The 26,304-nt window shown below is 39.2% G+C and overlaps 2 protein-coding genes across 2 annotated transcripts in view; one reads left to right on the top strand and one right to left on the bottom strand.

Moving 5' to 3' along the window:
- The window catches only part of LOC126377433 (protein MTSS 1), a 225,663-nt gene extending 221,908 nt beyond the window's left edge, over positions 1 to 3,755 (bottom strand). Inside the window, exon 1 of the mRNA XM_050025176.1 lies at positions 3,218 to 3,755. Within this exon, the coding sequence (XP_049881133.1) occupies positions 3,218 to 3,289 (72 nt within the window). The 5' untranslated portion in view covers positions 3,290 to 3,755. The remainder of the gene's footprint in view (positions 1 to 3,217) is intronic.
- A 1,764-nt stretch (positions 3,756 to 5,519) lies between these two features.
- LOC126377328 (structural maintenance of chromosomes protein 5) lies at positions 5,520 to 26,050 on the top strand. Its single transcript, XM_050025014.1, has 20 exons — positions 5,520 to 5,687; positions 5,769 to 5,910; positions 7,812 to 8,000; positions 8,879 to 9,099; positions 11,265 to 11,511; positions 12,161 to 12,368; positions 13,297 to 13,444; positions 14,362 to 14,503; positions 15,168 to 15,370; positions 15,894 to 16,057; positions 17,944 to 18,073; positions 18,631 to 18,766; positions 19,798 to 20,004; positions 20,642 to 20,725; positions 21,413 to 21,634; positions 22,955 to 23,064; positions 23,538 to 23,655; positions 24,373 to 24,530; positions 25,222 to 25,339; positions 25,786 to 26,050. The coding sequence occupies exons 1-20, from the start codon at positions 5,617 to 5,619 to the stop codon at positions 25,918 to 25,920; spliced, it is 3,153 nt and encodes a 1,050-aa protein (XP_049880971.1). The 5' UTR covers positions 5,520 to 5,616; the 3' UTR covers positions 25,921 to 26,050.
- Positions 26,051 to 26,304: the final 254 nt, after the last annotated feature.

Genomic DNA, 26,304 nt, shown 5'->3' with positions numbered 1-26,304 from the left:
TCACCGCGAGGGAGAGAGTGACAGAGCGTCTTCGTTTTTCGCTCTCTCGAACGCTGTGATTGGTCAAAGCCGCACATCTCCGCTCTTCTCCGTCCATCTACGCGTCAGTGGAAACCTGGCCTTACTTAACGTGGCAACAATTTTTGTAATCTCTCTTCCTGTGCAACAAGAATAGTGTGCATCGTTTATATAGTTAAATAACCTTAGCAAGTGCCTCCCTCAAGACCTTACACTATTACGACTCGCTCTATGGTCATGGTCGCTCAACGCTCACCCATATAGTAGGGGGCAGGCTATTGACATTTACCGAGCACAAATCCTGAACACCACATTAGTGGATGAAGGATAATAGGATTACGAACGCGGTGGGACTCGCAGAGGAAGACCTAGAAGGACGTACATTAACCAAATTGAAGATGTCCTTAAAAAGGTTCAGCACGATCCACTCTGAACTGGCGTGCGTGTGTGAAACGATTGATGAATGTGGAGGAAGCAAGAGAAGTGTGTCAGGATCGAAGCAAATGGAATTCCATAGACTCTATTTACCCCTTGGAAATAGACGTGAGTATATGAATGTATTATAATAGTGACGATATTTATAATCAATATTCTGACCGAGTTCAACTTTGTATTTAATTAATTAATATACTTTGACTTTTTATGGCCGTATTATAACTTCATAGTGCTTTGAATGAATATTTCATTAAACTTGACTTCTAAATAACTTCATTCCTAGCTTTTTAATAATCTTACGACGACCACATACAAATAGGTATGATGAAGCAATAACATAAACAGCATTATATTCGTCCCACTGCTGGGCACAGGCGTCCCCTCAATCAACCGGAGGGGGTATGGAGCATACTCTGCCACGCAACTCCACTACGGGTTGGTGGAGGTGTTTTACGGCTAATAGACATGGCCACCGGCTTAACGTGCTCCCCGAAGCACGGAATCAGGTGATTCAAGCCCACAATGTCTTTTCCATACAAAGGACAGTGTCACAAAGTGCTTTCGACAATTATCCGATCGGGAATCAAACCCGGACATCCAGATCGTGAGCCTAACGCTCTAACCACTAGAACACGGAGGCCACGTAGGATGAAGTAATGAACAAAAATAACACTTTTCTGACATCATCAGGATATGTCTTACATATTTATATTTTTTAAATTAACATGTTGGCATGCTGAATAAAGAATTTAATTAAGAAAAAACGTAGAACATAATAAGATTTGATGAATACTGTTTTTAGCCAATTTATTGTACAAAAAATGTTTAAGATTGCATTTAGATTTTGAACATTCGATTTTTTTTTTTGGGGTTACGTTTTTAGAATAAAATACCAGATAATATTTTGTAATTTAAAACTCATGTGAAGCTTACTTTATAAAAAAAAAACTTATTATAACATTAATGATTTCCTAAATGATAAAAATGCATAGTATTAATTGTGTTCCTCTAGTTATTAAATAACTTTTAATGTACCTGCATTGATTTAAAAGATGTGTTGCTGTTGCAGTTTCTTGTCATTTCTTCTCCTCAGCCATAACACCTACTTGTGAAATGACAGATTAAAAAATGATAAATTGACCTTTAACAAGTTTATCCATGATAATTACATTGACTAAATGATTCTGATTTCTGATTGATTGTGCAAAAACTATACATTTTATTGGTTTGGTTGCTAATTTTAGTCCAATGTATTATGTAATATAAACTGATAATGAGCATGTGAAGATAATAACTTATGTTTTATGAGGTCAAAAAAGTTAAAATGTTTTTATGTGTGAATAATAATAACAATAAAAGTCGTGAGTTTGGGTAAGTACCCAAAAATATACTGTAAAATATATTTTTAAACATAATAAATTATATACAAGAATGAACTAATATACCAATAGTGGTAGTTATAGGCTGAAATAAACATCAACTTAGAAACAGACTGAAGAGAAGCCACATTGTATAAAGTGGGAGGCTGTGACACTGGTTTGTAGCTCCACTTATCCACACAACAAAACTGTTTATAGTCTATTGGACTGATTGTAGTTTAAACCAAGAAAAAAAAATCAGAAACAGACATATCCAGATTTCCAGAGACAAGTTTTAAGTTTTTATTTTAATAATAATAAAATTAATTCCCACAAACAGCCAGTTTAAAAATGGAATTTGGATTTCAAAAAGCCTTTAGAGCTTAAGTATGTCATTCTAATACTATGCAATTAACATATCAAACTGAATATGCATGCACACATGCGATGGCATGTGTGGCCTTTTTCATTAATGCAGATTCAACAAGAATAGCAAGTGGCGATGAGCAGATAACATGTCTTCTTGCATTGTAATAGCAACTTAAATGAGTGAATATTTATTGTGAACATGTTTCTAGATCTTATTGGTGAGTTAGGTATAGTTTTTTATTAATGCAATACCTGCTTGTGGTGATGGGTTATTAGTATTAAAGGATTTATCAGAAAGATGGTAGGTATGCAAATATTTAATGAGTGCAGTAGGTAATAGGATTCTTCATCAACTTTATAGCTGTGGCACCTACGTACTTCCAGTAGTTTATCGTAAAGGACTTTTTCCAGGGGTGGATCCAGGGGGGAGGGCCCACAGGTTAGGTCATGGGCCACTGCAATAGTATCTTTTTCTCTACAGAGATAGGTTGTTTGTAACCTGGTGACCCCTAAAAGCTGGATCCACTCCTGCTTTGTTCTTCTTTCAAATCAGGAGCACATCAAATCAGCCATTGGTGAAATTCATATTTAGATAATACGCTAAATTCCTTAATTTAATTTTGTAGTAGGTATTTTAGTAGAATACAGAATATATTTAGTTTACTTAACAAAACAGTATTTGTCTTAAATTGTACCTAGGTATGTAATGTAGGAACAAAGTTTTCCAATAGAGAAACAATTCACAATTCAATTAATATTCTATTAATTATTCAGAAAGATTAAAATTCTATCAATCTCGAGTTTGGTGTCAGTTGATCCGGATTGGTTTCATTGTTGCAGAAACATGGTGCCTTGTTCTATAAATTATTTGATATTTCGCGATTATTCCGAGGAGATATCGCACGAAACTTCCCATGCACTGATAAAGACGATAATTCGTTCAAAACGAGCGGTTTAGCGGGTCGATTTCATATAAAGTGGAACGACGTACATTGCAGGCACTCGCCACCATGCCAAGATGAAATCTGATGACCTACCTTCATATCCGATACGATCTGCTGGTACAGGCTCCACAGCGGCGAGCAATCCTTCTCAGTAGTCCCCTCCATTGTCAAAAACCAATAGAAACCACCAACAAACACGACAAACTCGAGCCACAATCACTTCACCGAACGCGCCATTTTTCACATCTGTTGCTTTTCTCAATTTCCAATATGACTATACACGTTTTATCTTTACCTACATTTCAATACACGTTTGAAGGCACAATAGGAAAGCCAGAAACATGATATGCAACCAATCAATATTATATTATAAACACGAATACCCTCCATCCATTAGTTCCCACAAGGGGGAGATTAGATGCCGTACTAACACTGAATTTTACTAGAAGAATTAGTATAAATCAGCTAGTATGATACACAGAGCCAATATCTGACACATTCATTCAAGAAAACTTAAATTTCATCACATTTTCATTCACAAACACACGATATAACATTTTTAAAGACGCGCTACACAGCGGAGCGACACGCTCATCACTTGAGCCGGAATCGGTTTGTTTGGCGTTTTGCTTTTGGTGCGTGCGATTCGTCAATTTTATGTCTGGGTTGCCAGTTTCTAAAGATATAAAACAAAATATGTTAATTCGTTACGATTCGTTACTTAAATAACTAACTTGAAGATGTTATCCCTTTTAAAATACAATTTGAAACACTCATCATTGTTTTCATTTCAAACACTCCTACCGTCTTGTTTTTTAATTAATCCCGTTATTACAATTGTTTAAAAACCAGTAAGCAAATTTGTTAGTTGATCACTGTGATCTTGTGCGTCACCGGCTCACTTTTCAAACAAGAAACGCTGGTTTAATCCGCAGTACCGAACTTGCACAAATAAGTTAACTATTTATCTTTAGGTAAATCGTGAAAGAGATCACTATGACGACATCACGTTCGTTTAAAATGTTTGGTGAAGCGAAAGATAACTTAAACTTATGTTAAATCGTTATGCAATGTTTTTATTGTTTAAGTATAGAATAATAACGTTATATTTTTTAAATGGAAACACTAACTAAATATTTTTTATTTAGTGTTGTTCGAAGAGTAGCCAACGTTATCGATATCGTTGTATTATAACGGTAGAAAATAATACTAGTTTTACTATCGTTAAATTGTGAGTTAAAATTTTCGATTATTAATTATGACCTCAGATTATGACAGTCGTATACGTATTTTATAATATATTTATTTCAAACATATAAAAGAATAACAAAACAACGTCACTAATTTAAATGCTGAAATAAGAGAGTACAATAAACATCTAATTATAATCAGTTAGTAAGTGAAATAAACTGCCAGAATCTATGTTTAGTGCTCCTTCAGTGAATAGTTTCATAAATAGACTTGATAAATATATAAACATGTTAATATATTTTTATCACTGTTACCTTAATAAATATATGACATTTTGTCGGTAGTTAATAAATGTAACGTGGTAGCATTATTACAAACATAGACACAAGTGAACTGATAGGCACGCATCAGCACTAATTGGGTTTATTGGTCAGCAAAAATTTAGTATTGATCGTCATCGACTCGCAAAGAAGAATTGGGCTTTCTAAATAATAAGTAAACTGTTCAATTATTAATAACTACTCATTTTAAACGAACGTAATATGAAGCAGCAGTAAGTATGCATGTTTTCCCGTTTTGTATGGTTAAATTATAGACGAAATTATTAGTGAATCCTAGATCTAATCCATATTGCTTATTTGCCTATATATTTTTGTATAAACAGTTCTACGTATTCGGGAAGAACAAATCAAAATAAAATTTTTAGAATCACCTACTTATATTCAAAACTGCCGAAAAACTTTTCCAGACAACTTGCTTAATGATGCGGTATTGTTCTATTATGATGCAATGCAACAAGTATGATGTTTAAATAACGACGTGACAAAAAGTTCATTTTTTATTACTATCCAACATTACAACGGGAAGGCATTCGAATTCTAACAATTTTAAAATACTTAATTTATATGCGTTCATAATCGGTCTGCTCCATCATGTTTGTAATAAAACATCGGCCTTACCAAAAATATACATTAGTTTCATTATTAACTTTAAAAAACAGACACTAGACTATAGACTTTGATTATAATAATATCAAACCCATCATAAGCAAAAAAAATATATATTATAATAAATACCTATGTAATAAATGACTGACAGACAATGTTTGATATTGACGATACATGAAAATAACGTTATAAATCTTAGCACAACCCTATCAACTCAACTGTCATTGTCATTTATTCTCGTTTTTTGCGCGAATGGTTGTGTTTTGCTTGCTGCCTGTATTTCGTTTTTGAACAATCGTGTAATTGTTGAATAATGATGGTTTATTTACTGTGAGATTTGTTTAAAAGTGAAATATGTCTAAAATAGTTAACGACAGGGGCATCAAGCCCGGCTGCATATACCGTATTGCTCTCCAAAACTTTATGTAAGTGCCGACTAATTTCATACGCGCGCCTTTTCTGCTTGGCAAATTTTGAATTGTTATTCTTATTTATTTTGTTGATAGAACATACAAGCAAGTGGAATTATACCCTGGGCCTTCCTTGAATATGATAATAGGCCCTAATGGAACGGGAAAATCTACCTTTGTGTGTGCAATCATATTGGGGCTCTGTGGCAAGACCAGCGTAATTGGTAGAGCGAAGAAGGTGAGTGATTATGGAACTATCTTTATGGTTAAATCTTAAAATTAATTCACTTCACACTATTTGTAGTAAAGGCTCAGAAAGATTGCATTATTTTTATTTATTTTTATTAGTTATATCTGTCTGTTACTGTTAAGTTTCTGTCCACTCAAATACCTGTATTTGATTGATCACATATAGTTTCATCATATCCATCTTAGGATTTAAATTGTCTCTGTTACTGTGGCTCATCATTTGTACCTTTTCTGTGTTGAATAAAGTGTTTGTTCATTCATTCATCTGCCTAAATATCTGCTTACCTAAGAATCAATAGTTTAAGGCAGAATGAATGAACAAACACTTCAATGCACAAAAAAAAAACAATGAAAAAGTACAAGGAATGACTAAAAGTGAGCAGGTAGCCTCATCAGAAATAGCAATCTCTTACATACAGATGAGACATTAGAGAAAAAAGGTAATTCAAAGTGTAATTTTATTACCAACTGAATAAAGAATGTTAGGGGTTGCAGTAACATGAATTAATGTAAGTATGTTTCATAAGTTTTATTTTTTAAATTCATGATTTTTATCTGGGAGGTTAAAAAGCCACATCAAAGCAATTTAAACTAATCCTTTTCCGTGTCCTTTCCATTAATTTTATATCCATGTTTCACTAACGTTGATCATTGGCTAAATGCGAAGGTGTAGCCATTCAAGAGAGAAAAATAATCAAAGTGATTCATCTAAAAAACCAATATTGCAATTACACATTTGTACATATAAAAGTAAGTGCTCAATGCAAACAAATGTCAAATAGCAATATTGCTTTTTTAGATGAATTGCTTTGCTTTGTCCTCTTTAACCCCCCTCTTCTTTAGAATATAATTAGCTTTTAAGTAGTGTATCCTTATAATATAATTTCATCATCATCATCAGCCCATTAACGTCTCCACTGCTGGGGCACGGGCCTTCCCTATGGATGGATAGGGAGATCGGGCCTTAAACCATCATGCGGTCCCAGTGTGGATTGATGGTTATTAACGACTGCTAATGCAGCCAGGACCAACGGCTTAACGTGCCTTCTGAAGCACAGAGGAGCTAGGGGTGAAAACTTTTTTGTGGTCACCCATCCTATGACCGGCCTCTGCGAAAGTTGCTTTACTTCAACAATCGCGGACCGAGCGCGTTAACCGCTGCGCCGCCGAGCTCCTCAATCATCACAGGAGTCATAAGGTTATAATATTTAAGTATAATTGCATTACATAGTTGAGGGATTGCCTGTAATGTCTATGTAAATTGTGAATAAATTCTGGTAAAGAAGGCGTATTATAGTGTGTCAGAGTTTTTAAATGATACCAGTTTATGAAAAGAAGACAAATCATAAAATATGCAATGAAGATTATATTTACTTGTTTATTGATTTTTTGATAAGGTATTATTGTTTTGTTTTTTTTTATATGTGTTTTTTTTTTATTGGTTTCTTTTAATTATTAATTGAAATTAATGATTGATATTATATTTTATTCTGCATGACATTTAGGAATTATTATTATTGAGTTTAAATTTCAATTATATTATTTAATTATTGTCAAATTCAATTTTAAATTCGTATGCCAATTCTTGGCTGAATGTGCTGAGACCGATGACAACACTGTAATATCTTGTAACACGTAACATTCACGAATAAATATTTTTGTATTTTGTATTTGTAAAATAAATTGCGGCCAGGGTGAACCAGTCTTGATTGATTTTAGCGACCCCCCCCCTTTTTTTTTTTCGGCGCTCGGTGCGGGGCACCCCTCGCACCTCCCTAGGGCCGCCACTGGGTTTGATCATTAAATACTGTCAATTACCAGGCAGGCATAACCACCAAGAGTGGTTCAAGCCTCAATAAAAATTAGACATAAAAAAAATTGCTATTGCAGATATCTGAATACGTCCGCAGCGGTTGCCAAGAAGCCACAATAGAGATTGAACTATACCAACAAGAAGGACAGAGGAACGTCATCATCACAAGGACGTTCAACCTGAAAGATGCCTCGTCCTGGCGGATAGACCACAAGACCGTCAGAGAGAAACAAGTTCAAGAACTGATTGCTTCTTTGAATATACAGGTATTCTTTTTTTACCTATGATGGGATTCCTCTTGGCCCCAGACTTGCCCGAAGGCATTAACGCCCAGAAGGTACCTGTGTACCCTAGCCTTGAAAGCACCCGGGTTATACACCAGTCGGAAATACAGAAGACGGCAGAGAATTCTGCTCCTGTGATCATGCCAGCCATAGGTGCTTTCATGTACCTATCCTTCAGGCAAAGGATTGGTCAACCAGAAACTAATAGTAGGGGCAAAAAACCTTACATGATAGTGGCTTTGCCAACCAGCAATTTTAACTTCTCTGCTGCCAAGGCGATTTACACCATGAGAGTGTAAAACACTTCTCAGATCTGAATTCCGGGCACACTCAAAAATATAGCTTCTATGCTGTTTTGACAGCGAATAAAAGAACAGGGTTTTGTGTAAGAGTAATTTGCGAAAAAATATGCAGTAATCGAGACACGATGCGCGACGAACCTTTTCTGTCTGTCTAGCGCTACTACTAGGTTCTGACTCGTACCAAGGGGCAGGTAAGAACTCTTATTTTAATAAGGGTTTTGGTCACAATAAATCTCGCAGTGGCCATTCAGGCTGCATCAGTTCGAGCCCCACACACGCGTCCAAAGGTCCGGGACTCCACAGTCCCGAGATATAGAATGAACATAACAATAATAATAACCTCTACTAATGTCTCCTATTAAAAGTTTTTCATGATGATATAACTGGCTAGAGTCCTGAGCATTTGAGCTTCCACGCCTGAACAATACGCTAGTTTCCAAATAGTCAAATCAGTTACTTTTTACTAAGCGACAAAACACGAAACCACTATGGAATTTATTTGAAAAGCGTGACGTCATAGAAAAACGTGATAAAATGTCGGACTAAAACCCTTTGCAGGTGGACAACCTCTGCCAATTGCTACCGCAAGACCGAGTGCAAGACTTCTCCAAGATGGACGCTCAGCAGTTGCTCCGTAGCACGCTGTCCGCAGTAGGAGGCCAGGAGAGTGTTGCACAGTTAGAAGAGCTCATACAATGTAGGAACGAACAGAAATCCTCATCGACAAGGCTGCAGAGTAACACGCAGAATTTGGAAGAACAAATTCGACTTAATGAGAGGTAACAAATTGACAAATCATTTACACATACACACATACATAAACTCTACGGGCGTGAGAGATTAAATGATTTGTGACAGTGGCTGCAAGTTGTCTTTGATTACTTGTGGCTCTGCCCACCCCATTTGGGATTACGGGCGTGAGTTTATGTATGTGTATGTATGTATTCATTCTAACAAAAAACAAACATTTTTTTTCTTTTTTTTGTTGTTTTTTAGCTTTAACTTAATATTTAGAAAAAAAACATAAACTCACGCCTATTTCCCACCGGGGTAAGCAGAGACTATAGAATTCCATTTGCTTCGATCCTGACACACTTAGAAAAAAAAATTAATTATAAAAATGTTATTTATCTTCTTCGTCCATTTGTCTTTTGACAAAGACCTCCAGCTCTTTCCATAAGGGTAAGGAGTATGGATAAAACATCTCCTAACATTAGTAGTGCGTTAGCTAGTTCTACGGCCACTTCGGATCCGTCATTAGTTACTCACAAAATCTTGTTATTACTGTGTATCGACTTACTCCGTGTGTGTGAGCGAGACAGCAGCTAGATTAGCTAGATTAAGGTCTGCGTATTATCCAAGTATTTGGAAAGTCTCGCAGATAACAATGATTCCAAAACCTGGAAAGCCGCCACATCTGACGTCCTCATATCGACCCATAAGTCTTCTTCCGGTTCTGTCGAAGGTGTTTGAGAGAATCTTGGCAACACGACTGAATGAATGTCTCATGGAAGGGTCGCTCATTCCAGAACATCAATTCGGGTTTCGGAGGCATCACTCAACTATTGAGCAGGTGCATAGAGTGTGTGAGCACGTTAGAAAATCCCTCGAACACAAGAAATACTGTTCAGGAGTGTTCCTCGACGTGCAACAGGCCTTTGACAAGGTCTGGCACGATGGCCTAAAGTACAAGCTCAAAAAAACGCTACCACATAATATGTACCTTCTCTTAGAATCCTACCTAGAGAGCCGCATTTTCTATGTTAAAATCAACGACGCAGTTTCAGACTTCTATGACATCAAGGCTGGAGTCCCCCAGGGATCAGTGCTCGGACCATTGTTATACCTCGTATTCACGGCTGACGTACCTGAGTCAGACAGTGTGATGACGGCTACATTCGCGGATGATACTGCTATCCTGTCATCGGACATTAACGCTGCGACTGCTTCAAGTAATCTGCAGATACATCTAGACAAGGTCCACACCTGGATGAAAGCCTGGCGTATCAAGGCTAGCGCAACAAAGTCCAACCACATAACTTTTACCTTGAGGAAAGAAGACTGCCCACCCGTGAAACTTGGCCAAGAGACCATGCCACACAATACAACAGTAAAATATCTCGGCTTTCATCTAGACCGGAAGCAAACTTGGAAAACACATATCCAAAAGAAACGTGATGAATGTAACCACCGATTTAGGACATTGAAGTGGCTCCTGGGCAGAAGATCACGGCTCTCCGTCGAAAATAAAATACTGGTGTACAAAGCGGTACTGAAACCAGTATGGACTTACGGCATTCAGTTGTGGGGTGCTGCAAAAACATCAAATATGGAAATACTACAACGCTTCCAAAACGGAGTGCTCAAATCAATAGCGCAAGCACCTTGGTTCACTCGCATGGACGAACTACACGAGTACCTTGGAATGAGGACAGTTAAGCAAGAAATTGCCACAACTACAAGGCTATACAGAGATCGAATTACTCATCACCAAAACAAACTGGCCCGGAGTTTAAGTGACAACCACTATATGAGACGCCTCAAAAGGACGCACATATGGGATAGCATACAGTAGCACCTTAATGAAGGCAGCCTTCTAATGAGGGGGCCTGTCCTGCATGTTAATAAAACCAAACCATCAAAACTGCTTATGGTCAGTCGACCGATCGCATGTTTGGGCACAAAAATGAAAAAAAGCTAGATTAGCTGCAGTAGTTTTAGGATGTGACGAAAGTGTAACTATGTTACCTACTGAATAAAGATATTTTTGAATTTGAATTGAATTAGCATTTTATAATTTATTGTTGGCTCATTTAAATATCCAAATAATAATAATAAAATAGTTTATTTAGGTAAAACCTACGACACACATACATTTACAACAAAAACACACACATACACACACATTATATACATTTATAATAATCCTCGAATTACTTTTCAGGATAAAAATCCAAATTGACGCGATGAAGGAGAGAAAAGAAATCGAAAAGAAAATAGAGATTTGCGAGAGGAAGAAACTGTGGTTGGACTACAAAGACTTGAGGGAGAAAGTGGTAGAATACGGCAACGACAAGAAGAAAGCAGAGAATGTTGTGAAGACACACAAGAGTAAGGTTGACCCACTTGAGAGGGAGATACAACAAGCGAAGAGTGGGATCAGTAGATTGGAACAACAGAAGTTGAATGCTGTGAGTGTTTTATATTGTATTACTTATTTTATATTGTTTTATATTGTATAACACACACACACACACACACACACACACACACACACACACACGCACGCTCGCACGCACGCACGCACGCACGTACGCACTCACCCACCCACGCACGCACGCACCCACGCACGCACGCACACGTACACACGCATACTGCAAACTGTAGGTATAAAACTCGCTTAGTACCTTAGCCTTATTGCGGCGTCTATGTGAAACTTTGTACCCCTTAAATTGAAACTAAAAGTTACACTTATGATACATCTTGATTTGTAAACACGACGTACTTAGTTTTACTTACTCTAGCCTAGTTAAATAATAACGTAAATCTAGTTATAGAAAAGTGGAGTTTCCTATCACAAGCAAATCTTTGCTTAAATGGAGTCTCCGTGCACCTGATAATGTAAAAGTAACAAAGATAAAGAAATAAACATTTTTATTTTTTATTTATTTATTTACTTAACAACCGCAGACCATTGGGCTCACGATCTGAAGGTCCGGGTTCGATTCACAATGGGGACTTTGCCGAAATCACTTTATGAGACTGTCCTATGTTTGGCTTGGACATTGCAGGCTGAATCACCCGATTGTCCAAACAGTATTCGTTATTTTTAAATTTCAGAATCGCCAAATCCACACTATAAAAGACAGAGTGAAAGAGACGATGGATTCGATCCGACAACAAGAATACAACATTAAAGATATCGAGAACTCTTTTCTGGAGAAACTAGAGAGACATAAGAACAGAGAGAGGGAGTTAGGAGAAGCCAAAGCGAAACTAGACAAACTTAACACTGATAAGGCTAGATTGGTGGAGAAAGTAGGAGATGGTAAGTAATGGGATAGTATCCACTGACATACATTTCTTAGGTTCAAAATTATTTACCTAATCGATATAGAAAATTGTACAATTACATCGATTACATGAGTCATGATTATCGTAGTCGTTACATGAGTCATGTCCCTTGGCGGCTCAATAGTAACCCTGCCACTAGGGTTGATGAGGCTGGTATTCCACCTCACAACCCACACGATAGAAGAAGATCGATTCATCGATTATAATATCAATCAAGTTTTAAATATAATCGACACCAGCAGCGCCACTACCGGTGGATAATGTTGCTAATTTTACGATATGAGTGCCAACGTTCGGCCATATCATGAAGTAATCATGCGTTTAGTTGCTCATATCGTTAAACGTTTTGTGTTTATTAATCTGCCCAAACTACATCATGATGTGGCCAACGAATGATATTCTATTTGAAATGTTCACATTTCATGAAATGATCGAGCACATCGTGAATTCAATTCTAAGATCTGGCCACGACATATACATTAAGTTATGTAGATAGTATAAGTTATTGCCTTCAAATGAAGATGTTATGGTTGTTCAAACAAAGTGTAATATCGGTTGTACAGTCATGAGCAATATAATGTACCCACTTTAGGACTCTGTCGCACTAATATATTTGTCATTTAGTGAGACTTACAGTTCAATTTTTCAAAAAAGTTAATGTGACATGGTACCAAAGTGTATACATATTAATGCTCGTGACCGTACAGTCATGAGTAATATCATATACCCTCTAATATCATATATTGGTGTCCGATTAATGGCAATAGAGTCGCCCCCTATTATATGGAACTTAAACATATCTGGCGAGGAATGGATATACACCCATTCCTATACTCTACTCTCTCTACTCCTCCGAGAATGCAGGTTTGATGCTACTTTATGTTATGTTTCATAAATTTCAGAGACAAAAGTAAAATTGGACCTGGCTGAACTACAGAAGCCGATAGCGAAGACCAACGCCGCCATTGACACTCTCAAGAAACAGAAGTTACAAGTGCAATACGACCTTCAGAACAACACGATGCCACAGATTAGACTTTATGAGAACAAGTAAGTAGAAATATCTGGCGAATATATCCTCCTAAGACCGAATGTTCTTTATAAATCCAAACCCCATTGTTTAACTATTGTGTCTGGAAATCTCGGTCTTAAGAGGATATCTATAGCTTAACCTCACGAACAGAGGTCCCGGGTTCGAATCCCGGTGGGATAATGTCGCATAAGTTTGTGAGGTCGCAAGGACCAAAGTGATTTATTTTGTTTACCGAATTCATGTTTGGATCTTAAATGTTTATTACGTGCGGCGAAGGAAAACATCGTGAGGAAACGCACATTCCTTAGAAAGGCGTTTCGGAGCTGTCACCTAACCTGTATTGCGCTGGTTTTCCCTTCGCGGGTTGGACAGGCAGTCGCTTCTGGAAAAGCCGGATCTGACAAAATCTTCAGGTTAGGTTAGCGGACCCTCTCAAAACGGGATAACGATGATGACATTGAAAATAAACCGTTATTATTTGTTGTTTTCACGCTTGCCTCTCACTTTGAGGTCGCAGGTTCGAATCCAGCACAGGCCTAAACCAATGATTGTCGAATTTGTTTTCGAATTCATGTTTGCATTTTAAATGTTTATCACGTGCGGCGAAAGAAAATGTCCTCAAGAAATCCACATTCCCGAGAAAGGCGTTTCGGTGGTATGTGACCTAACCTGTATTGCGCTGGTTTTGCCTTCGCGTATTGGAAGGCCAGACAGGAAAACGGGATAATAATAGGGAGATAATGATTTGTTGTTTTCACGAAATACTATTATAATATTCGCTAACAGAGTTGGCTTGGCCATTATAGACGATACTGGTCACCTATCACGTCATATCAATAAAATCTGTAAAGCGTGGGTAGGTACTCAGTTCATCATGCGTTTAGCAGTTGTACAGTTGTGAGCTTATGTTGTTTTTATACATATTTGTTCACAGGATCCGAAACCTTCAAGACGTAGACCAGAAACGTCTAGAGGTGCTGCGTGGTTACAGTGAGGACGCTTATAAAGCTGTTCTGTGGCTCAGAGAGAACCGGGATTTGTTCCAGCATGATGTATACGAACCCATGATGCTTGAGGTTAGTGTCAATCTTCTTCTATCGTGTGGGTTGTGAGGTGGATTACCAACCTCATCAACCACCAAGGTTCACTATTGAGCCGCCAAAGACCCCTGACATGACGCATATAACGACTACGTACTTACACCAGTAAATAGTAATCTTCTGTCATATGGGTAGTGAGATGGATTGGCTTCAGCAACCCTAGTGCGTTAATAGTGGGTTATTATTGAGCCGCCAATGGCTCATTTTACAACTAGTTCAGTACAATTAGTGATTATATTTCAATATAGATAAAGTTTTACAACAGCTTCAATGCGCGGTATGAGTTAGATCCTGTCAAAGTACAGAAGCCAGTGTTGTGACTTTCATAATCATAGTGATGTATCAGTCGAGATAAGAACGATCGATTCTGTTCTTTCTAATAGTACGTACATCAGTAAGTCTTCTTCTATGCAACCCTAGTAACCCTGGTGTCAGGGTTATTATTGAGACGCCATGGACCCTTGACGTGGCTCATGTATCAGTGAGCAGTAACCAGGACCAAAGGTTTAACATGCCTTCCGAAGCACGGATCTTTTTACTTTTTCGACAATCAGGTGATCATGCTGTAATTTCCTAACCAAACTAAGGATCACGAAGTGATTTTTCACATAATATCAGTTCCTTTGGTTTATCCCCACAGATAAACTTCACCGATCCGAAGTTCGCCCGCTACCTGGAGTCCACGGTGGCGGCGCGTGACCTGGTCGCTTTCACGTTCGCCAGCAGCCAGGACATGAGCCTGTTCCTGCGGCGCGTGCGTCAGGAGGAGGGCCTCAAGCGGGTCAACGCTGTACAGGCGCCGCAGGCGTTCCAGCTGCCGACGACTAATATACAGCCGCTGAGGTTAGTTCTTATATTTGTGTCTGTACTATACAGTCCCATGACCCCGCTAAACACCATCTTAGTGCCCCATCCTTGTAGCGATCCATTCCTCTAACGATCCATCCCTCTAGCGGCTCATCCGTCTAGTGATCCATTCCTCTAGCGGCCCATCCGTATAGCGATCCATTCCTCTAGCGGCCCATCCGTCTAGCGACCCATTCGTCTAGCGACCCATCCGTCTAGCGACCTATCCTTCTAGTGGCCCATCCGTCTAGCGATCCATTGCTCTAGCGATCCATCCCTCTAGCGGACCATCCCTCTAGCGGTCCATCCGTCTAGTGATCCATTGCTCTAGCGATTCATCCCTCTAGCGGACCATCCGTCTAGCGATCCATCCCTCTAGCGACCTATCCCTCTAAAGAAAAGTTTTATCTCATTGTTTAAGTCCCGTGTAATAGCAGGCCAGCCTCTTGCCATTAACCGGGCATAAATCTTGGAAACAAAAATAAAAATATTACTGTTAAAAAATATTATATTGTTTCAGCTACCTCGGTTTCTACACGTACCTAGTGGACACGATATCAGCGCCGGACGCCATTATAGGGTACCTTTGTAAACAGTATAATATACACAAGATTCCTATTGGCAATGATCACACTTACAACAACAGTGGGAAAGTGCCAGCCAATATCAATTATTTCTTCACTGGTGAGTCACATTTTATTAATTAACTTCTAAAAAGAAAAGCTTTTCGATTCACATGTGTATATTTAACATAACAAAACATGTCATTACCCCATATCTCTTCCTGGAATATTGTTCGGAAGTAATTGTCAACGAGTAGAGAACCTTAAATAGAAATTATAGCAGCTGAACTTCACAGTGCAGCAGTTTAATGGTTCGGTGTTTATGTGAGTAAACAGTCAAGTCGTATATGGTTCGGTGTTTATGTGAGTAAACAGTCAAGTCGTATACAGGGTGTTAGTGACATAGTAACGAATACTGAGGGGGATGATTACATTGGTTCTCTATTTTTACGCATATTTTTTTTATGTAATAATGTACCATGGCATAATGTTACTTGTCCTATTATTAGTTACGCATAGTATTAATTTGTCATAACTTTTTAAAACTCATAATTTTGAAACTCATAACTACCATAAGCATAATAATTAATGACAATAATGACATATAAGCATAAGTATTATAAGCATAAAAACTATACTCCGAATAAGAAAAGTTTTGGCACAACTTTGAACATTTCCGAAACTTACTTTTTCCTTGGCTGCATTTGGTTCATGATTGTGACTTTTTATATTTTTTGACTCTATTTCATGCTGTTGGTGATCATTAATAGTATACTTTTCGTGTTTAAGATAAACATGCTGGCGGCGCAGGGGTGGCCCCAGGGCCACCCCCGCCTCACCCTAACCTACTGATATGCTTTGTAAAAATTATGACAAAACAATATTATTCTAAAAAAGAATTATGGATACCTATTTATATGCGAATAAAATTTATACCAACAAATATTAGTTCAAAAATAAGTTATACCTAACAAACCAGTATTCTTAGATGTTATTATGGGAAAGTACTATTATGCTTAAAAACGTTATGCGAAAAGGATTATGATAATTAAAATTATGACAAAACCATTTATGCATTTTAAGAGAATCCCGATTACATTACACACACACACACACACACACATGGTCACATTTTTTTGGCTTTTGGTTACATTTTCTCGAAATCGATAAGTTTGTGTTTTTCCCTAAGGTGCGTGTCACCAAATCAAATCAATTTATTTGCGAGAACACATAACATACAAAAAGGTGGTAAAATTATTCAGATAACAATGTTGTGATGTGTTCGGTCTGCTTGCTGGCGTACAAATATATGTACATTAAAAACGCACGTCACGTGATTTTGTTCGTATTTTGACGGAACGACGTGACTTATTTGGATTCACATATTAACACCAATGGACAAAACGTCAGAAGCGATAAAAGGACAGTGACAAGTATTATTACGTTGCCCTACTGACCATACTACAGTTGACGACAGGTCGACATGGCAATCGGGGCATGAGGTGAGCCGCGGAGGCGGGGTCGCCCCGCACACCCGCACAGTCCCCGCGGCGTCTTAGTCTTAGTGTCGCACGAGTCCGTATCGACCGCGTTTCTCGATTATAATCTCGCTCACATAATTTATTACTATTGTGTTTTAAAAATGGCTACGGTTGCATCTTCGTCGCGTGTTCAAGCAAAAAAAAACCAATAATTCACTCTAAAGCTCGAGAACTAGCTAGAAAAGTGTTAGAAAATTGTGACATTGAACGGAAAAATAATTGTTGACGAAGATTCTTTAAGTTTTTGTAGCGATACGTTAGATGATTCAGATGAATAAATATTAACTTAAATGAAAATGTGGTATTATTTTATTCACATTTTGTTACATACATAATAAAAATATATCGATATTGAAAACGTCACGTCACTAGAGAATTGCCATGTCGACCTGTCGTCTACAGTAGATTCCACAAAGTTGTATACGCCCAACACTTTAACACAACCATCAAATGTGTTTCCCTGCAGAGAACCACAGGTTCATAGTCCGCGTATCTGCGTACAGCCGCGCCAAGTCGAGCTCCACAATAGAGATCAGACCAGCGAGACTGCTAGCCAACACCGTTGACGTCGACCAGCTCGACAACTACAATCAGCAGTGAGTATTGCGTTACTGCTAACTTGATATGACAAACCAGCCCAATACAGGTTAGGTCACATACCTCCTCGTATGTGGCTTCTCGGGTATGTGGGTTTCCTCACGATTTTTTCCTTGACCGCTGAGCACACAGGACCACAGTGACTTCTCTAATATAAAATTGTATTCTTCTTCTATCGTGTGGATTGTGAGGTGAATTACCAACCCCACCAACCCTGGTGTCAGGGTTATTACTGAGCCGCCATAGGCCCCTGACATGACTCATGTAACGACTACGTACTTACATCAGTAAGTAGTAACCGGGACCAACGGCTTAACGTGCCTTCCGAAGCACGGATCTTTTTACTTTTTCGACAATCAGGTGATTAGCCTGTAATGTCCTAACCAAACTAGGGATCACAAAGTGATTTTTGTGATTTGTCCCCACCGGGATTCGAACCCGGGACCTCCGGATCGTGAGCACAACGCTCAACCGTTGGACCACGGAGGCTGTTGTATTTAGTATCAACATCAAAGGAGGCTTATGGCTTATCCCATTTCTTTGTTTTGCTTATCAGGCTAAACAATTTCAACCAAACCGCTCAAAGCCATAGAGCAAAGATTCAAGATATAGACAGCAAACTGACAAGATTGGAAGCTGATTTGGACGGCCTGAATACTCGGAGGAAAAAGATTAACGAGGGGGTTGAAAGGGTATGTACATAAGCAGCCTATATACGTCCCACTGCTGGGCACAGGCCTCCCCTCAATCAACCGGAGGGGGATGGAGCATACTCCACCACGCTGCTCCACTGCGGGTTGTTAAAGGTATTTTTACGGCTATTAGCCGGGACCAATAGCTTAACGTGCCGTCCAAAGCACGGAATCATCTTACTTTTTCAGACAATCAGGTGAAACAAGCCTGAAATCGACCTCCAGATCGTGAGCCTGACGCTCTAACCACTAGACCACGGAGGATTAAATAATTTAAAAATAAAAACACGCTGTTCTTTTGGGGTGAGCAGAGCCGCATCGGTTCTTTGTATAACATAAGCTCACAACTATATACTAAGTACCCACACCTCACCCAGCTAGAACGGTAACTCCCCGCTCCGCACCTCACCCCCTCTGGGTCTTACTTTAGTCTAAGGTAAGCGTAAGGAGTAAGGAGAGCGCGCGGACTGTTGGTCTCTCTCTCTTTATTTAAGAGCTGCGCTCTTGTCGGTGGAGTAATCGCCTTCATTACTCCATAGATAGGGCGTGTAGAACGGTGGTTGCCCCAATCGCCTTCCGTTCCGCAGCACACCGACCAATTTCTCAATCGGTGATGTTCTAGCTAGAGCCCTACCAGAATCCAATTCCTCGGCCAACCAGTACTGATACTGCTGCAGCCCGGCATCAGGGGTGCGCTTTTGAAGAAGCGGCGTCTACTCGCTACGTCACAAGATCGTCATAGAACCTAAGTAACATTTTATAGGTTAGCCCGTCCCAGTGAGCTACCCACTACGTTCTGCTAATCCTGTCGCTGTTTGGTCGGGGACTGCTTATTTTTATATTCGCAGCTAACCATCATATCTGATGGCCGTTCCACTAACCGCCACCTGTGGACCCCGTAGATGGCCTACAGCTCAGCCTACTACACTGTATGTCTCGCTCGCATAAAAAAAATAATGTGGGAAGAAGAACATTCCAGCTAGCCACACATCGTTCTTACCGGTTTGTGATATAATTAATTAAAATTCCAGGTGAGAACAATAATAGTCCAAATCCGCATGCAGACAAAGAAAGTACAAGAAATAGAGAGTGAGAACTCCCTCGACATACAGCAAGAGAAGAGGAGATGTAGGAAGAAGCAGAAAGAGTGTGTCGTTAAACAGTGTAGACTTCATTCGGAGTTGCAAGAGCTGATGAGTACGCTGCAGAGCCAGATATTGAGCGGAGATACGTGGAAGGTAGGTATTGTTAATATTTGTAGTTATTTCATCGTTTCATCCTCTTAGGCCGGTCACATACATTCGGAATTCCGTTTCGGAATTTCGATTCGAAATATCGATTCGTAATATCGAACGCATTAAATCCATACAACATCTATGAATCAACCACATACTTACAGTTTTTTTCCGTTCGAAATTTAATCTGATTGGGAATTCCGTATGATGGCCTATGCATGGCCCAGTAACGGCGACGTATTTTTTTTTCCTTGATAGGTATAGCAACAGTGCTATCGCGATAAGAAAATCGTCGTCCATAATGCCAAATGTCTGAACTCAAGTTCTAGCGTCGCTCAACTGAGCCTTGTTATTCCGAACGGAAATAAACGTATGTGTGTGATATATTAACGGAATCCCGAAACAGTATTTCGAATCGAAATTCCGAAACGGAGTTCCGAATGTATGTGACCGGTTTTATACAACACACCATACATATTATACACATGCACACACACACACTAATATAGATCTTATAATAAGTTTATACACATACCCACTTGTTTTTAACGTTCCTCTTTTTTGTATTAATATTTTTATGTATTAATAGATAATTACCGATCTATCTTTATTATTTTTTTATGCTTTTTTTATTGACCAGGCCAAACTAGACTTCAGCAGAAACATGATAATGAGTCGAGAATCCGAGCTTCGAGAACTGAGGAACGATTTGCAAACAGTGCAGGTTGGTAACCTATTTTTTTTTAATATAAATATAAACAACCTATAAGTATGTCCCACTGTCGGTCGCAGACCTCCATTAAAAAAATATAATAGTAAATAAAAAAAAATAAAAGCGTTTATTCCAGACGATGCCCATAAAAGAAAAACAATAGCGAATTAACTACTACTAGACCTCGACTTTACTTATGAAACGATCAATGTCCACGATACAAATAAATAAATGAATCAATATAAAATGTTTCGGAGGTCCGTGTTGCTCTATGGTCGGTATTTACGAATGTCTATGGGTTATCATAGCAACGCCTGGCGTGGATTTGCTGATGTAGTGAATGCAGTTCTATCGGAATCTATACAAGCAAGAAACCCTAACGATTCGTCCGCTCGGAAAAAATAAATAACAAAATTATAGACCGCCGATTATAAACATTCTGTATCAGTGTGTTTTCTTATGTTTACAATTGTGGCTCTGCTATGGGCACCATCTTAGAGATCCCAACAAAAACATTTTCGAAACGAAATCATATTGCTCTCAACGTCAAAAGTTTACAGATCTCATGTAGAGCCAAGATTATAACTCTAGACGCCCTAACTATACAAACCCTAAGTTCCCAAACTCTACATGTTAGCCCTAACCCCCCCTTAAAAGCTGAATCCGCTCCTGCAATAATGACTGTGTTTTGTTCTACAGACAACCCTAGAAAACATAGAAGGCCTGCTCAGCCGCGCGAAGTCCAACGCTAAAGAGAAATTAATGGAAGCGAAGCGTTGTTCGCATAACAAGTTGCCTGACGACCCCGAGTTCCCTGATAAGAGGGAGTTCAACGCGCTTCCAGCGGACCTAGATCAGTTGCAGGCGCATTGCATCGAGCTACAGACGAGGATCGATTGTATGGACACCCACGATGAAAGGGTAAGGCCTTTTTGCCTGTTGAAAACATTATAAAAAAAATGTAAAACTTTTTTTTACTATGGATACATTTTAAATTTTAATACACATTCGTTCACAAATCGTAAGTCATACGTAATTCGCAAGTCACTGGGGTCATGGTTTAACAAAACCAGGGACGCTCAATCCTATGAGAAGCCGCCATTGCTAGCCCTTGATGACGTAAGTGTTAACATTAAATTGGTATCTCCAACATTCGAAGGACGTAAATTGTATTATTGGAAATTAAGTGAATTACTGACTAATGTATAATTACTTGTCACATTATATAAAAATCATAAAAACTGTAAGTAAATCTTTTACTAAAAGTTCAAATTCCTGCAAAGTAAATTAAAAATATTGGTCGTGGGTAATTTATTATTTGCGAAATGGCAACGCAGGGTGGGATGACGTCAGCTGGGCTAACCTTGAAATGTTAGCTGTCACTTTTGAGCTTATCTGCGGCTTTCTTATACCATGGCTGGGGTCATGTGGTACATCGGCTTGCTTCCACCGCGTTCCACCTATAACGTTGGTCTAACAGAAAACTCGGTGTGGTGTGGACTTAGTTTATGTTGTGATGGATGTGCCGCTGATGGCCCCGATTCCTGCTCTCCTAATTTTATTTTAAGTTATACCTGTCATTTACAACACATAATAACGGATTCTTACCACGTTTAAAATAGGGATATGAGACTCCCGATATTTCGACACTGTTGTATATCTCCTAATTTTATTTTAAGTTATACCTGTCATTTTCTTATCTGCCGAAAAGGAAAGGGACGGATGATTGACGAATGTTAATTTTAAAATGATCGAATAACCCGAGCGAATGAAATAGGCATCTCGCCCACATGTGATCCGTTTGACGTGTGCTGTCAACTTAATTCTGTCGGGTTATTGGTCAATATAAAACTGGAAGGGTTTTTTTATACTTCTGCCTAAAATTGACGTGTGTTCCATAAGTTTTATGCCTGTCGCTTACCCGTCCCTTTCCTTTTCGGCGGTTAAGAAAAGGACAGGTTTTAAAATAAAATTATATGGTGTGTACTGGAATTTTATTTCTGTTAACTTATTCTTTTCCATAAGAAAATTAATTTTTTTATTCTTTTTTTTGCGTGGTGGAGTATGTTTTTTATTTCTCTTTTGTTTTGTATTTTGTTTTTTTCCTGTTTGTGCAATAAAGTATTTGTTATGTTATGTTATGCTCCATCACCTCTCCGGTTGATTGAGGGGAGGCCTGTGCCCAGCAGCAGTGGGACGTATATAGGCTGTTTATGTTATGTTATGTATTCTTTTCCACAGATAATAAGAGAATACGAAGAGAGAGAGAAGGTGATAGCCACTCTGCGTTCCGAGGTGAACGACAGTAGTAACAAGAGTAAACAGCTCGAGAATAGGATGACACAACTAAGGTACTGTTACCGTTTAATTCCGTATTTTATTTATGTATAGAACTTGTGAGGTAACCTTTATTGGGCTGGTTTTCCCTTCGCCGTTTGGAAGGTCAGACAGGCAGTCGCTTTTGTAAAAAACCGGACCTGTCAAATCTTCAGGTTAGGTTAGCGGACCCTGTGAAAAACCGAAGCACCGATCATCTTACTTTTTGACAATCAGGTAATCATCCTGTAATGTCCTAAACTAAGGATCACAAAGTGATTTTTGTCATATGTCCTTTCCGGGATTCGAAACCGGGACCTCCGGATCGTGAGCACAGCGCTCAACCACTGGACCACGGAGGCCGTCATGTTATAAATACTTTAATATGACTTTATCTTTCTGCATAGCGTCATTCAGTCACGGTATAATGCAGTTTGCTCAGTGCGTTTTTAATCATAAAGAGACTTCCCTTATTAATTTTGTATTAATACGTGCGTACAATTATCAGATCACAATGGCTGCCGCCGCTAGAGCAGCTGCTCCGCGACATCGACCGCCAGTTCGGCGCCATGTTCGCCAAGCTCGACTGTGCGGGGGAGATCAAGCTCGAGAAGGGAGGGGGTGACGTGAGTAAACCTTTGATTGATAAATATTCCATAGTCTAACTTGTCATTGCATAGTATCCTAGGTGCACTCTAGATACTATATAAAAACCCTCATCTGGGTGTGTGACCGGAGAGTAGCGAGCGGAGAGTTGCCGTTCTATACGTAGTATTATTTCTTATTCTTTGGTTTTGTTGAAGCAAATCGATATGTATGTATGGTTAGGATGTGTATGTGTGTGTTTGTGCGTCTTGCGAATGGATGACAGCAGATTGCCAAAAGCAGTTTTCTATTCCAAGCTCTCTAGCGGGAACCGAAAATATTGTGGGCAATATCTGCGTTACAAAGACGTGCTTAAACGCAATCTTGCGGCATGTGAGATACCAGCTATTAGTTCGGAGGATCGTGCTCGTCTTAGATCGGAATGGCGGCGCACCTTTCACAAGAGCGTGGATTTATATTAAGAGAAGCGTTTACATGATCTCGACGCAAGGCGCCAAATACGGAAGACTCGACCGAAACTCTTCTACAACTACACACTTAATTCGTCAGGCCAGCTTTACTGTGTGCCATGTGACCGGACCTTCAAGTCGAAGTTCTGTTCGCCAGCCACGTCAGAGCCCACTACCAACATCCGGGATAAATATTTAGGAGTCGCCGTCGGCGGATACGGTTTGGACAATATGATAATGAGGATGTCTATGCTTCGACGTCATTCATAAATTCTGTTCGCATCACAGGACGACTACGACAAGTACGGCATAGCGATCCTGGTCCGCTTCCGGCAGTCGGAGCAGCTGCAGCAGCTGACGCGCCACACGCAGTCGGGCGGCGAGCGCGCGCTGTCCACCGCGCTCTACCTCATGGCGCTGCAGAGGCTCACCACCGTGCCCTTCAGGTGACACTCACTTCATACGACCATTACCATCATCCCCCTAGCGTTATCCCGTTTTTCACAGGGCCCGCTTACCTAACCTGAAGATTTGACAGGTCCGGTTTTTTACAAAAGCGACTGCCTGTATGACCTTCCAATCCGCGAAGGGAAAACCAGCCCAATACAGGTTAGGTCACATACCTCCAAAAATGCATTTCTCGGGAATGTGGGTTTCCTCACGATGTTTTCTTTCATCGCTGAGCACGTGATAATCATTTATGATCCAGACATGAATTCGAAAACAAATCATTGGTTTAGGTCAATGCTGTGGGTTATTACTTCGGTATATTCTAAAATTCCCCACACACGTAAGCAGCCTATATACGTCCCACTGCTGGACAAAGGCCTCCCGTCACTCAACCGGAAGGGGTATGGAGCATACTCTACCACGCTGCTCCACTGCGGGTTGGTGGAGGTGTTTTACGGCTAATAGCCGGGACCCTCCGAAGCATGGAATCATCTTACTTTTGCGGACAATCAGGTGATTCAAGCCTGCAATGTCTTTACCAAAGTCCAGTCTCACAAAGTGATATAGATAATGTCTCCATCGGGAATCGAACCTGGACGTCCATATCGTGAGTCTAACGCTCTAGCCACCAGACCATGGAGGCTGCTCCACAGAATATTAAAAAAATATATATTTCCCCCTTGGCAGATGTGTGGATGAGATCAACCAAGGCATGGATCCAATCAATGAACGCAAGATGTTCCAGCTACTGGTCAAAGTGACCACTGAGACTGATAACGCTCAATACTTCCTACTCACTCCTAAGGTACGTCATTTTATACCTCTAAACCGGCGAGCATGCATGAAGTCTCTGATGAGAGTGGAAGAAGCGAAAGTTTGTCAGGATCATAGTGGTATAGGCTAGTTTCCAACTAGTCAAATAAGTTACTTTATATCGTGCCAACCCAAACGTCAAAACACGAAATTATTGTGGAATATGTATGAAAAAGCACAATGACGTCATAGAGAAACGTGATAAAATGACGGACTTATTATTGTGTTTTTTTCTTGATTAAAATTCATAAGTTAAATAGAAAAAAGAAAATTATTTTTGTTAGTTTTAGATCTGTCTTTGTTTAGTAATCCTAATCAGAATTTCATAATTTATCTTGAACCTAGTACTCGAACCAATTACGTGGTCTACCTACCCCAACGGGAAATAGGCGTGGTCTTACGTGTATTACCAATAACTTATTTTAATTTTGTCCACAGCTCCTATCGAACTTGGAGTACAACCCTCAAATAATGGTTCACACGATAATGAATGGTAAGAACATCATGAACTATAGAAAGTGGAAGTACCATGAATTTGTGCAGAAAGCTAGAGTATACGGTAGTAACCACTGAGAGAATGGTGGAATTTGTGCAGAAAGCTAGAGTATACGGTAATAACCACTGAGAGAATAGTGGAATTTGTGCAGAATAGAGTATACGGTAATAACCACTGAGAGAATGGTGGAATTTGTGCAGAATAGAGTATACGGTAGTAACCACTGAGAAAATGGTGGCTATTCGGGCGGACGTAACAACCTAATGAGGGATTTTCCAGGTGAAGTTGTTTGAAAATTACATAGATGGCATTGTTTAGTTTAGAATGCTAACGGTACAGCTAGCTGACTAAAGTAAAAAAAAACTATGAAGTGTTGATATTCTCTTTGGCCATATAGTATTTGTTTTTTTTATGGACTTTGAAGTTTTAAACTGTATATTTATTTAAACTGTATATTATAA

Source organism: Pectinophora gossypiella, chromosome 23 (assembly GCF_024362695.1).
Source record: "Pectinophora gossypiella chromosome 23, ilPecGoss1.1, whole genome shotgun sequence".
In the NCBI taxonomy this organism is placed as follows: domain Eukaryota; kingdom Metazoa; phylum Arthropoda; class Insecta; order Lepidoptera; family Gelechiidae; genus Pectinophora; species Pectinophora gossypiella.
This window is presented reverse-complemented; position numbering and strand designations above follow the sequence as displayed.